The sequence below is a fragment of the Anser cygnoides genome, chromosome 2, assembly GCF_040182565.1.
Source record: "Anser cygnoides isolate HZ-2024a breed goose chromosome 2, Taihu_goose_T2T_genome, whole genome shotgun sequence".
NCBI classification, from domain to species: Eukaryota; Metazoa; Chordata; class Aves; order Anseriformes; family Anatidae; genus Anser; species Anser cygnoides.
In genome coordinates, this window is record NC_089874.1 from 16,465,082 (window position 1) to 16,477,852 (window position 12,771).

General features: G+C 40.1%; 1 protein-coding gene across 18 annotated transcripts in view; it reads right to left on the reverse strand.

The window, feature by feature from the left end:
- Window positions 1-794: 794 nt before the first annotated feature.
- The window catches only part of SVIL (supervillin), a 137,470-nt gene continuing 125,493 nt past the window's right edge, over window positions 795-12,771 (reverse strand). For all 18 annotated transcript variants that reach the window (XM_066991550.1, XM_066991548.1, XM_066991540.1 and 15 more), the window contains 9 exons: window positions 11,483-11,634; window positions 10,151-10,256; window positions 9,145-9,352; window positions 8,349-8,482; window positions 7,489-7,644; window positions 6,942-7,085; window positions 2,823-2,944; window positions 1,860-2,015; window positions 795-1,738 (listed from right to left, as the gene is read on the reverse strand). In XM_066991550.1, the coding sequence (XP_066847651.1) occupies window positions 1,652-1,738; window positions 1,860-2,015; window positions 2,823-2,944; window positions 6,942-7,085; window positions 7,489-7,644; window positions 8,349-8,482; window positions 9,145-9,352; window positions 10,151-10,256; window positions 11,483-11,634 (1,265 nt within the window). In that variant the 3' untranslated portion in view covers window positions 795-1,651. The remainder of the gene's footprint in view (window positions 1,739-1,859; window positions 2,016-2,822; window positions 2,945-6,941; window positions 7,086-7,488; window positions 7,645-8,348; window positions 8,483-9,144; window positions 9,353-10,150; window positions 10,257-11,482; window positions 11,635-12,771) is intronic.

Consider the following 12,771-nt stretch of genomic DNA (forward strand, 5'->3'; position numbering starts at 1 on the left):
GTACTTCTGATTTATTTAGTTAAAGGCTAGCTTAATTTCTTAACTGATCTTTCAGAACAAGACTAATTTTAACTACGGAGTAATATTTACTGCAGACCTTGAGTAAGTTTACACCTTCCCCACTTAGAGATCCTGCTTCATTCCCTTGGGCCTAGGAGGAGAACTACAAGACCAGCAACAGTCCCCACTCCAGGTGGTCACTTTTCAGCGAGGCAGGAGGAGCTTCAAATGGCTGCACTGCAGAAGACAACTTACTCATGCTGGCAGGAATCAAAATGTGAAATCCACCAGGCCACCAGAGGGGAACCACACAAGTTGTTATAAAATGCCAAAAGCCTGGAAAACATTTCAAACAATAAAGATTTTTTTTACTTGATTACTCGATCCAATATGCTAATTAGCTGAAAGAAAACAATTCGGACTTCAGTGGTAATTGAAAAGAATGAACACAATGCCACACTCATTTTCAGTTCAAGTTTTACTCCCAATTGCACAAAGGTTGAAAAGGTTTTTCAAAGGTTGAAAATCAGCATAATAATTTTGGTTTCATGTATAAAACAGGGCAACTCAGAAGATACAGGAGTTGTGTGACTGTTCCAACATGCAGCACTGAAGTGTTGTACAACCTAGTTTTATCTCATACAATTTTTTTTTCTAGATTATCTGCTTCCCCAATTACAACTCTGTACAACACCCGCAGACACCTAAGGTTAAAGTATTTTGATAGAATACCATGTTATGGAAGATTCCAATGAATTAGTACAGTTTACAGTACAAAATAATGACAAGTCAGAGCATCGCTAAGAGTTTATTCAGAAGCTTTTACTTTCAGTTCTTATATCACAAAAGACATGTTTAATGTTTACAACAAGTATTAGAAACTGAGATGTTTTTATTTCTACTGTTATAAAAGTAACGTAGGAGACCGTTCTAAGCCATCTTCAAAATGCAGACCAATCTTTTTTTGTATATAAACTGTACACAAAAAACAAGGCACTATACATTTTTGGATATTAAAGTATAAAGGTTGATTCGCATAGTTTCTCAAGAAATCCATGCTATAAATACAAACGCTTTGTTCAGTTTAGCACCTGAAGCAGCACTGAGAACAATTCATTACCTATTGCAAAGAGAAACTTTTCAGAATGCATAAGAGATACATGTTGGTGGTATAGCTAATTCAGTACAAGCAACTGCCATCCAGCTACTTTTCTGTATTTTTGACATGAAAGTCTCGAAAGTGAATATATATTGCATTGTTAAATACATACTTGTTCTATGTGTTTATATAAATATAAATTCTTTGTAATCCACAAACTAACAAAATAACACTTTACAAAGAGAACTTCTTCAAAAACAAAATGGCAAGTATTGTATATAGCCAAAGGACAGCTACAGCAGTAGCTCAAGAAACTACTGTTTAAGTGCATAGGAGAGCAGAGCTTAAACACATTACCTTTAAGGGTCAAAATCAAATTCCATTTCCAAAGAGTTCTCTTGGCCTTTTATAATATTACACACCTCCAGATAGGTAGTCACTAATAACTTCAGATTATTTCTATTTATTTTGTAAATGTGGGGTACAATTCTGCTAAAGGGCATAGAAAGTGAAAACAGACATCCCTTTAGAGCTCACTCCAATAAACACAGCTTAGAAAAGTCCTTTTGCCTTCTTCAGATTAACCTGCTTCCAAGATGGCAGTGCATTGTACTCTTCTCTCGTCATCTCTAATGCAACCTGCATTTAAAACAAGAGGATACGCTATTAGTAAGAACACCTACATGTAGCAAAACTGCCAAATGACTTAACAGCAAGGGTAGACATACACAGAGTAACAGTGCACCCCTTCTCTCCTTACCTCGAAGTCCTCATCTGAAAGATAAATTTCAAGCTTCAGTGGATCAACTCCCTCAGGTAAAGGCCTAGCCAAGAGATCTGCTAGTGGATACACAGTTTTACACAGCTTGGCCAGGACATCCTCTACAAGGATTATCTGATTAGAAACATCGGCATCCTGTGGGGAGAAAAGGGAAAACAGTAAGTTCAGGATCACAGTACTGAAACCATCCGATAAAAGCAACTGTCTGTAGGTGCCATGGGATCAACCCATACCACAAAGCTATACCTGCAGATCCACACAGCTTACCAGCCTCTGCCTACAACAATTTCACAAAAACGCCTGTGCTTTGCAGAAGGACTTTGTGCACTTTAAGAATCCCAGTTTAAGGCTGAATTCTGTGTTTAGACATAAAGCCAGCATTTTCCTCCAAGGATGGCTGCAGAAGCAGCAAATGTCATTTGCCTTGAGATCACCCTTCACTGAAGGCTTTTAAAGCAGTCACGTGTAATTCGGTGTGAGTGTGCGTCCCAGATGGGGATGTCAGTGCTGGAGCAATTCGAGCAGCTGATTCTTTGCATGGCATTTCACTCCTCAGCTCTTCCAGCTTGGAGGACTGAGCAGAGCTGCAGGTCGGTGCCTGTTCCATGAAGCCGAAACAGCTGTTCTGCTGAACTCTAGCACATCTGTTTCTAAGAAATGATTCAGGCACCACTTCTCTCTAGTCCCCATTTTTAACAAAAAGCAGTATTAGAAGTTACATGGAAAACAACTGGAAATGCCTCTGATAGCCACACTACCAGTCAGAATTCAGCTATGTTTTTTGTTTGTTTGTTTGTTTTCCCCTGTGCAGATTCCTAAACTGTACTTTGTAGGTTTATCATCTGGATTTTGGGGCTTGACAGCACAAAACATCAATGCTACTGACAACACAAGACACACTTACTAGCAATAGGCAACAGTGCATACAATGAAAAGATTTACCATTTCTGTGATCTCTGCAATGTCTTCCCTGTGTTCCCAACTTGGGAACATATTAGTGAAGGTCAGAGGCTCTAGGCCAGCATGAATTAGATAGGATTTTGGGGGCTTCTTAACATTTTTTCCTGAAAAGCCAAAACACAAAAAAGAGAAATTAAAAATTGTACCACATTTTCTTGTGTCACCCACTACACAGAACTACTTTGTAAGTATGTTTAATGGATTGTCTCCTAAAAAGCTGAAGTAATTTAAGGCCTTAGGAATAAATTTCACCAGGGTGTTTTTTTTTTAAATCTAGTATGGCATCTTTTAACATATTTTTCAGTATTTTTAAGTAAGTTTTTCACTGTATTTGACCACAAAGATCAAACGATGTACACTGAAAAAAGAAATCCACATTTTCTTCCTAACCCAATCTATGTCTTATCTTACAAGAACAGAGTGAGAATAGAGCAAGCAGAATGTGATGATCTGAAATTAGTCAAATTCAGGTAAATGAAACCTCCTAATATACTCAGCAGAAGTGTCCTGCCAGCAAATCAAACTTAAGCTTGAAGGCTTAAGTAAGAATGTGTAATTGCCCTTAACTCAGGATGCTGACATCATTTTGTTACTACAAATTCAAAGGAACAGGATCTGAAGAATACCAGCGGTATTGCAATAGCTGGTTGGTAATTACTGGTGATCTTCAAAGGCAGTCCCATTTCTATAAAACAGGTATGTGTGTACACTACATAGGACATGGCAAGAGCCCTGACTGGGAGAGATGCCCTATCAGAGAAGTAGTTGAAGTCATTACACCCAGTACAGCAGAATAAGGGCCCTGTTGTTGGTCGAATGAATTCATACCACAAGGATTCAAAAGCACTGATAAACTCCAAATGTTACTGGAAAGAGGCAGACAAGACGGTTAGTGCTGGGAGGAGCTACTGTTCTAAAAACTCTTATACCTTCATCTTAGCTGGATTCAAACTCAATCAAATCATATCATTCTTTCAGACAGGAGATGGAAAATCTGAACATGTTGCTAAGTCCAGAATCAAAGCGGTATTGCTAACAGAGCAATATTACACCAACTTGCTTCTGAAGGCTGTAACTTCATGCAAAATTCTACATTCAATCTCAGAACATCTTTAATACACTAAGATTTCCTCAAGAGTATACAAATCTGCTAAAGATGAGCTTGCTTACTGTAGCCACCTACACTTCATTTGTGTGGGCTGCGAAGTGTGAAGATCTAAAAGAACAGGGCCACCTACCCACTGCCAGGGAGCACCCCATGGAACTGATGTAACACCTATGCTGAATGCAAAGAGAGAGCCTGGCTGGACATCATTGTTCCAGTTAGTTGGCAAAACCTGAACATGACAGGTTTGGCTTAACATCAGATATTAGTAGCAATCTCTTCCACATATTTGTTTTCCCCTATGGTTTATTTGTTCGTTCTACCATGAACGATTCAACAAGTACTTAAAAACTTTGCGTTCAAAAAATTCTGCTCTAATTGAACTGCTCCAGTCTCAGTAATTTAGCCAAGAGATAAAAAGGGAAGTAGCATTTGATAATGGTCCAGTATAGGTGTAACCCTCTGGTAAGACTGACTTCATACATAAGCAGAAAAATATTTTCATTGCGTGAACTCTGCCCTCATCACAAGCTGATCTCCTCAGTAAAAATCCGTAATGGTCGAAGCAGATTCTTTCCTCTCTTAGCTGTCTGTGGCTCAGCTCTCCAGACTGCTGATTTAGCAGATAAAAACACACAAAAAATGTCAATACATTTTGACAAGTTAAATAAAATTTATGCACAAGGAGAATTGATAAGGTATATTCCAGGAGTATTCAGAGTTGCTAATCAATCTTTTTCATATCATCATGTAGTTAAAGCCAAGAAAAAGAAAAAAGCAAGACAGAGGACAAAAGAAATGGAAAGAGAAAAATAAGAGAAGTCTTTTAATGCTTCTGATCACTCTTCTACATTCTGATAGTCAAAATATTTGCAACATTGGTATCTCCTGGTGTTTATTTTCTCCACCTTGATAAGGTAGTCAGCCCCGATAGCCTGATACAATGAAATTTTGAATTGGTTGACAGAACAGCCCAGTGGCAGATCATGAAAGGACCAGCAAAACAACATAGCTTGAATAGTGAAAAAACTGCCAAAGATCATGTTTTGTGACTGTGAAATCAACTTTGCAATTGACATAATGCAAACAGAATTGGTTTTTTAAGAGTAGCAAACTTCCTCTGTACCTATCCAACCACACAGCTCCAAGCTCTTGAGAACAACCCCAAGGCAAAGAGGGAAAAGCCATCACTGCTGCAAAGTTATGGCCAGGGGGCTAAAAAGTTAGTAGCCAGAAAAAAACGATGATATGTATGCTAAACTTCAGACCCATGAGGATTCACTGAGGAGCTTTCCACTGTGCAAACTCAGATGCAGCAAAATCATCCCAGTGCAGAAGGTAGGTGTCAATCCATCTTCCCATCATCTAACTCAGTGATGTTCAAGCAATGTGGGAAGGTATCCAAACCTCAGCATGCGTATCAGATTCCATCTTTGCTTGGGCCAGAAAATATGATTTTCTTTACCAGAAGATGACAGCTCTACATGAGGAATACAGACTGGGGGATTCTTCCCTCTCTCTCACCAGCCTGCTGGGCAACTCTAGGCACTTCATTGTACAGGCTCTGTTCCTCTGTGCTGACATTTGCTTCTGCTGTGAAGACCACTGTATGAAATGATCTCAGAGACACATCTTATTGCTCCTCTGGACTTGCAAAAAAAAACTGGGGGGGATGTAGGAGGAGAAGGAAGAGCTAGCTTCTTCTTTAGGAATTTAGCCGTCACTGCCGAAGACTTTTCCAACTACTGCCTTCTCTTTAGCACCCCGTTCCTAAAAACCTGCTGTTTTTGATCAGAAGATAAACTACACAGCTTAGTAATATAGTCTCATAAGGGTCAAATTTCAGTGTCTCCACTACTGGTTTTCAGCCATCTCCTGCCAGGTATTACCAGTTCCCCTCAGTGACAAGAGCCAGCTGAACAGAAACACAGCAACTGCTCCTGCTCTTATGGGACATGCTTGGGAAGGAGAGACTGGCTTTATCCTCATAATGGTGGAATCCAACAAAGATATCGTTTTCTCTCTTCAAACATACCAATGTCCATGGGAGAAGATGACAGTTGCCAACAGCTGTGTCACAAGTTGTAAAGCTTTTGCTACAGAAAAAAAATCAGTATCATCACGAGGTCTCAAGGTCTCTAAGAGATACGCCTTTACTTGCAAAAGGACATAGTTTGCGCCAATTAAGGCCTAGCAACTTATTCACAGTGAGAAGTGCTCTGAACTAACAGAACGTGGCTGTTACTGTGCCTTCTTCCCTGGACAGTACACCCACACCTTTCTTTGCTCATCCTCCACTGGAAGTTGCAAGGTCCGTTTCCAGCCTCACATAACCTTAGATGAAATGAAAGGAAAGCATTGCAGTGTCCCAGGGAAACTACACTAGTGCAGAAGAGAATCTGGTCAGAGTACCCTTACATGATCATCAGCTGCAGCTTGAATCACTGCTCACTGAGCAGCAGTAGCTCTGCCTTATAGAAATGAATCTAGGAAACTACTGAGAAAATGCCTTAGCTCTGTGCTCCAGCTTTTCCAGCAGCCACCTGTTTCTGTGTGAGACTTGTTCTGGATCTTCAAAGACTTTCCATCTGTCCCACTAAATCAAAACCCAGTTACATCAGCAAACAGTATTTTCCTTCAAGTCTTTTGACACACAGAAGGTTATGAAATCGAAGAAGAGCTAGACAGAAAGCATCACGTTTAAGCAGCTCTGTTCTCAGAATCCACTTTTAAAAATCTGATGTCTGAACTATGCTCCCACAATGAGAGCACGGAGGGGAGAAAAAGCTTTTCAGAAATGGGTCACCAGAGTAATGTGGCAACTTGGGAATAATGCCGTTACTGGGCAAATGGTTTGCTAATGAAGAGTGGAGAATGTACTTTCAAATACACTTGTGCTTATCAACATTGGGGGAGCACCTGAGCGACTACCTTGGGACAGCAATGCATGGAAGGGCACGACACACCCAGAGCAGCCAGGCACAGCAATCTGTTACCTTTGCAGTACTGGAGCACTGTCTCCATCGCGCATTTCCTGTCTGTAGCCCACCTGATTCGAGCTGATCCAGCAATTTTGTTTTCCACAGGCCACCAGCCTTGCCACAGGTACACTTCATGGTGATTGTCAACAAGGAACAGTGCTATAAAGACAAAAAGCAAAAAACCCACCATTAGCCACTTATTAGTTCTCTGAATTCTGCAAACAAATTCAGCCTTACATGTTTGTCAGCATCAGAACAGGATCATTTCAATGCTTACCAATCCCTTTTGTAATTCATCCAGCTGAACTTCAGCTGAACCCAGATTTTCTGATATAAACAAGGTATTTTTATAGCAAGCTTTTGGTATACATGCACGTTTGATTAGTTCTCAGCATCTTTATTGGGGAAAAATTACTTTTATTGCTTAATGCTGTATAAGCATCACATACACACATTTTCCTGCTATGAATTGAGTTAGAAGTGATTACAGTAACTGAATTGCTGCCCAAGGCATGATACAGTTATCTATTTGCTTGTTACTGACATATATTAAAACATATACCTGGCTGCGGGGCAGTGTAAAGATCCTCTTGCAAGAATGGCATAGAATTGATGACAGCAGGGTCTCTTGAAGGGTAGACGAACTCGGTGGCTGAGAATTCTCCCGATGAACTACTGAGGCTGAACAGGCGGGGGGTGAAATTAAACTTTCCAGGATCTTGAAAGAACAAAAAAATTAAAAAAAGATTTCCAATAGAAAATGATGGAGATGAATGTTAAAAAAAAATAAAAATCAACTTTTAGAGTGACTGTAAGTTCTCTGTTTTTTGAAAAATCAAGAAAGATAACCAGATGTCCTGGGGGACTGGCAGCAGCTGTGATGAACTTGAGCTAAAAGGCTGGCTGCCATCAGCTTGAATATGATCCTGGCTACTTGCTATCGGCCGTTTCATAACTGGCTGTTTTGCAGTTCAAGTAAAGCAAGCCCATCTCAGAGTCTACTTTTTAGCTGACAAATTTTCCACTTTGTAAATCAATCCCCCTGCTACCTTTGCTGGCAGTTCCGAGCAAAGACTGGACAAGAATGTATGCAGAACCACTCCCTAATCCCTTCAGAAGAGAAGGAAAATGTGTTGTTAACAGCGTTAAGTGTTGCTCTGTGCTGCCTGAAAACAGAGGGGCTGCAGAAGGGGGAGAGAAGAAAATGAAACACGTTGTGTTCCAGCACTTTCCTTCTGCCTTCTTGAACAGTATTACTCAACTCAGTGGAGGGTGGCTGCTTTTGGGTGTTTTTTTGGAAGCATATCTCTGAAAGGATCATCTCAACTGCTGAGAAGTTCTTCAAAAGCTTTACATTAAATCTCACAGCACTGTAGACCAGCAAAGTACACAGTAAGTCCAAACTCAGAAATGCGGGCCTACCTTGCAACATGCAGTCATAGGCCTTTCGATCTCGCCTTCCCAACGCATCCCAAAATCCCAAAGGCTCTGACCCCTCATCACATTCATGTATTGTCACCTTGCTGCTGCTGTGCAGCCCTGCTTCCAGCGGACATCTACGAAACACAAAGAAATAGAGTGAACCCAACTTTCCTGCCCCAGTCACCACTACACACACCTGCTGACCCCTCGTATCATTAGAGCCCCAAACCACCCTATAGGCTTGTCATACATTCCACGTCAACATAATCTTTTGGAAAATTATGACAAAAATTATCAATAAACAAGGCAAAGAATTTCAACAACCATTCTCATAGCATTTCTGATCACATACCCAAGGAGGAAGAGATGCTTGCATGAATTCACTCCAGGGATTCTCACTGTACAAATTTGTAACTACTGCTGTCCTCACATGCTTTCTTAAATTCATTTCCTCTCCCTTATTCACAAGGTTCCTCTCCCTTGGTTCTAGTCCTCCTATCAACTGGGCTTTAGTTTGCTACTCAAACATTGAGCATCTCCCTCCAAATGGAAAGACAGTATTTTTGCAACTGTAATTAGTACAGTAGGATGAGTAAGTGCATTTGACCCCAAGTGAAAGTGATCACAGAACATGTGTTTTCCCCATTCCAACGAATAGACTACCTGCCATTCCTCCTCCTCAGCAAGCATGTATATGCTACAATTGTACTCAGAGGACAGCTTTATTTCATTTTTTCTTTGAGGCAGACTATTTTAGTCTGTATAAACATCTCCAAAACATAGGTTAGACACTCACTGTTCTTTTATTTTATTGGCTGCTGTTCTTCCTACATCCTTGGTGTGAGATTGTGCTTTGCAGCCATGCCACAGGTAGATAAGAGCTTTATTTATATTGAGGACAATCATGGATGTCCGGGAACGCAGGCTGCTGCAGTGACATGCTACTTCAAGTAAGTTTCCTTCATTGGGAACTTCTCCTCGCACGCAATATAGTCTCCAGTCACCTGGAGCAGACAGGAACAGTGCAGTGGTATTATACAGTCATGTGGAACTGAAAATTCAAGACCTCTGCTCTGGAACATTTGTTCTGATACTGGGTGAATTTCACATACTGTACATCTCTATTGTCACAGAATAAACTAGCTAAGCATCAGGTTTGGCTAACATTTCTTGAGAAACTCTGCTGCAGAAAAAAATGCCTTACGAAGCCTTGCTAGTAGAGGGACTTGAAGAGTCACGTCTGCTCTGTTATGAGCAGAAGAGTCAAGTTTTTGTTCTGTTGTTCCATACAGGAACAAAAAGGGAAATAAACCGAGTAGTCCTATTCAGCTTCGCTTCCTCTGTGCACCTTGGGCACAGCAGGTCACATTCAGATGTGAGCTGGAACATTTCCAAGCTATGTCTGCTTTGAAATTCCCGTACCTTAACTGCAGCATTCAAGGAATATGTTGCAAAGTGCAAAGAATGGGTAAAAAAAACTTAGTTTTGCTTAGTCACAGAAGAACTGATCAGAAAAATGATCTTTTTCGCAGACTATGTAGAAAAGAACATACTGCAAACAGGCACTTTGCTCAATTAAAAAACATCTAGAGCAATTTATACATGTATCAATACAACAAAGTCAGCTTGCTCTTAACTGACAAAATCCACTCAAAGCTCAGGGAAGAAACAAACTACCTTGAAAGCAAGGCAGTCTCATCATTTTCATGGCATTCATTGCTCTTTTCTATAGAGTATGAAAGTTGAGACTTTCACAATAGGTAAAAAGGGATTTGGGGGCATAAACTCTAACAGTAATTTACTTTGTGCATTTTCTTCCTCCTCTTCCCTTCTTCCAGCATGCACAATCATTCCTCCTTGGAAGCACTGCAGGAAGCATGGTGGCTCTTTCCCTTGAAGCACTTGTACCTGGAAATTGAAAGCACCAGTACTCATTAAAAAAATGAAGCAAGTATATAGACTTAAAAAAGTACTCCCTGTGGTTTATTAAAATTTATATAGTTGTGGCCAACCTCGAAGATGGCTTTCCTTGTACTTTGAAACTGCTGACTATTGTTTAAGTTACCATATATATCAACATGCAATGAGTTTCATATGTGACCTGCATATTAAAAGAAACCTCTATCTGGAATCCAACAATCCAGAGTTTCAGAGGATAAGAAATACCAAATAAACTTTAATTTGGATTAGATTAAATTAACTGTTGTTTGAATTCTTTATGGGACTAGGCCATATTGCCTAATATTCTTTGAAACTATTATGGACATAACACAGGAACTGAAGTAGGTTTAATATTTGCTGCAAAACTGGCTTATGTGACAACTGCATATTCTTTGCTTATTAAATTTTATATATAGCTAATCTGCTACAGCTAATCATTAAATCAGCTAGCTTGCACAGCATCCCACACACTGGGCCAAGTGTATTTGTACATCTGCCCTGTGAACTACTAGCTTACTAGGCATGTTTATACTGCTGTTGAAGAATTAATTACAGCTTTATCAAGATACTAACTTTAAATCTCCCATTTTGTGTGCTAGTAACAGTCAAGCCACAGCAACAGTTAGCTCAGCCTAAAGACAAAGCAAGTAAGCCTGTGCTCTGTCTGATCTAAACTGTCTGTATCTGCAGTTGCTAGAATCTCTGAAAACAAGGCAATCTCCGCCATAATTACAGAGGAAACAAATTGAAAATTCGATTTCAATGTATTTTCATGTCTTAGCCCAACAGAGAGAGTGCTTCTGACAGAGTTCAATGAAAGAGAGTGCTTCTCCTGCTCTCAGTGCCGGGAAGACAGTCCTGTTACCTGAATATGTACTGGAAGGAAAGGCACAAATTTCTTTCACTGTGCTTCACCTATCCCTAAGTGGGAAGGAGACAAGACTTCTTCAGCCATTCCCAGAAACATCTTCTTTATAAGAGGGATTGGGAAATAGCCATCCCTAAAGGAGGCTGATGTGTCTCTGGAAGTTGGACTAAAGCTAAAAGTAATTTTGAGGGCTGGCTATTTGTGCCTGCAAGGACACCTTAACAGAAAGAGAGCAGGCAAAAAAGATCACCCACGTTTACTGCCAGTGGCCACTTGGGCGGGTAAATCTTACCAGGACTTCCACCCAGGTCTGCAGGAAACTCACCTGTGCTCCTCTCTCTTCATCAAGCTCCACTGTCATCAGTGCTGATGTCCCTTTCTCACTCACTGTGGAGTGTCTTCCTTGCCAAAAGAAATACACACATTTCTCCTTTCCAACAGCCCTTACTTGTTGCTCTCCTTTTTGCCTGCTTCCAACTGCAAAACAGAAAGCACATGCTGAAGAAAGAACACTGGCTATAAATTTAAATAACACGTGGTTTAATCTCATCTGCCAGCTCAGCACTATCCCAGCCAGAACAGGAAAGATAAAATGTCCAATTGGAGGAACATTAGGTCACCAAGCCAGTATAGTGTGCCCTTGTGCAAAGCTGGTATTGTCTCTTCAGGTGGAGGTAAGCCCATGTGGGCCAAAAGGAGCATTAAGGAAGAACTGGTAGTATCTGGAGAAAAATAACTGACAATCACTTAAGCAAATTAGCCTGTGAAATGGTATGTCCCGTCATGTTACCAGAAGAGTGCATTATGGCTCATTTTCCACATTACACACTGTTCTTTGGCAGCAGACAAAGTAGCTGGCTGCTGAGTGATACTGGAAACAGCAACAGTTGACAAAGCTACAGGTATAAAAGAAAAATCTTTCTTGGTAGAAAACCTACAGAACAAAAGAACACCAAAGCAGGATTTTGCAGTTGTAAAAAAAGTTAGGATCGGGTAAGCTTCTCCCCTGTTCCCCTCCCTCTCCTTTTACAATTAACTCAATATTTCATGTTGGTTTGGAAACAGGGTTAGCAGCAACATTTTTTTAGAGGAACGTTATTTAGTTGTTATAATAAGAAAACAATGTCTAGAGTAAGTGAAGTTCAACAATAAAAACAGTTATAGAATATTTTACTCTTTCCAGTGAATACTACATAAACAGATATAATTAACTGAAGATTTTCAAAACCAAGGAGCTTTCAACCAGATTCCTAAAAAAACATTAAAACTTCAGCAGTGCTGACCAGCATCCAACTGAAATACTTAGGAGAGAGCATCCTGTTTTTTTTCAAGTTGAGAATATTCAAACTACTAGTCACATCTAAAATATATGGTTTCACTGTGAACTGTACATCCAAGCCCATAAAAGTACAGACTCTTACATAAAAATGTATTCTTTTTTGGAGTGATGGAATATGTTTTCATCCATTTGCAATAAAAATCTGTTTACAGTTCAGTATTAGTGTTACCCACTTCTCCTAAGGCTTACAAGCTATGGTATTTTTCTTGGATTCACAGTATCTGAACTCAACGATCCTGAATAAGACCTACATTTTTTGGCTAAAAGCCTGAAGC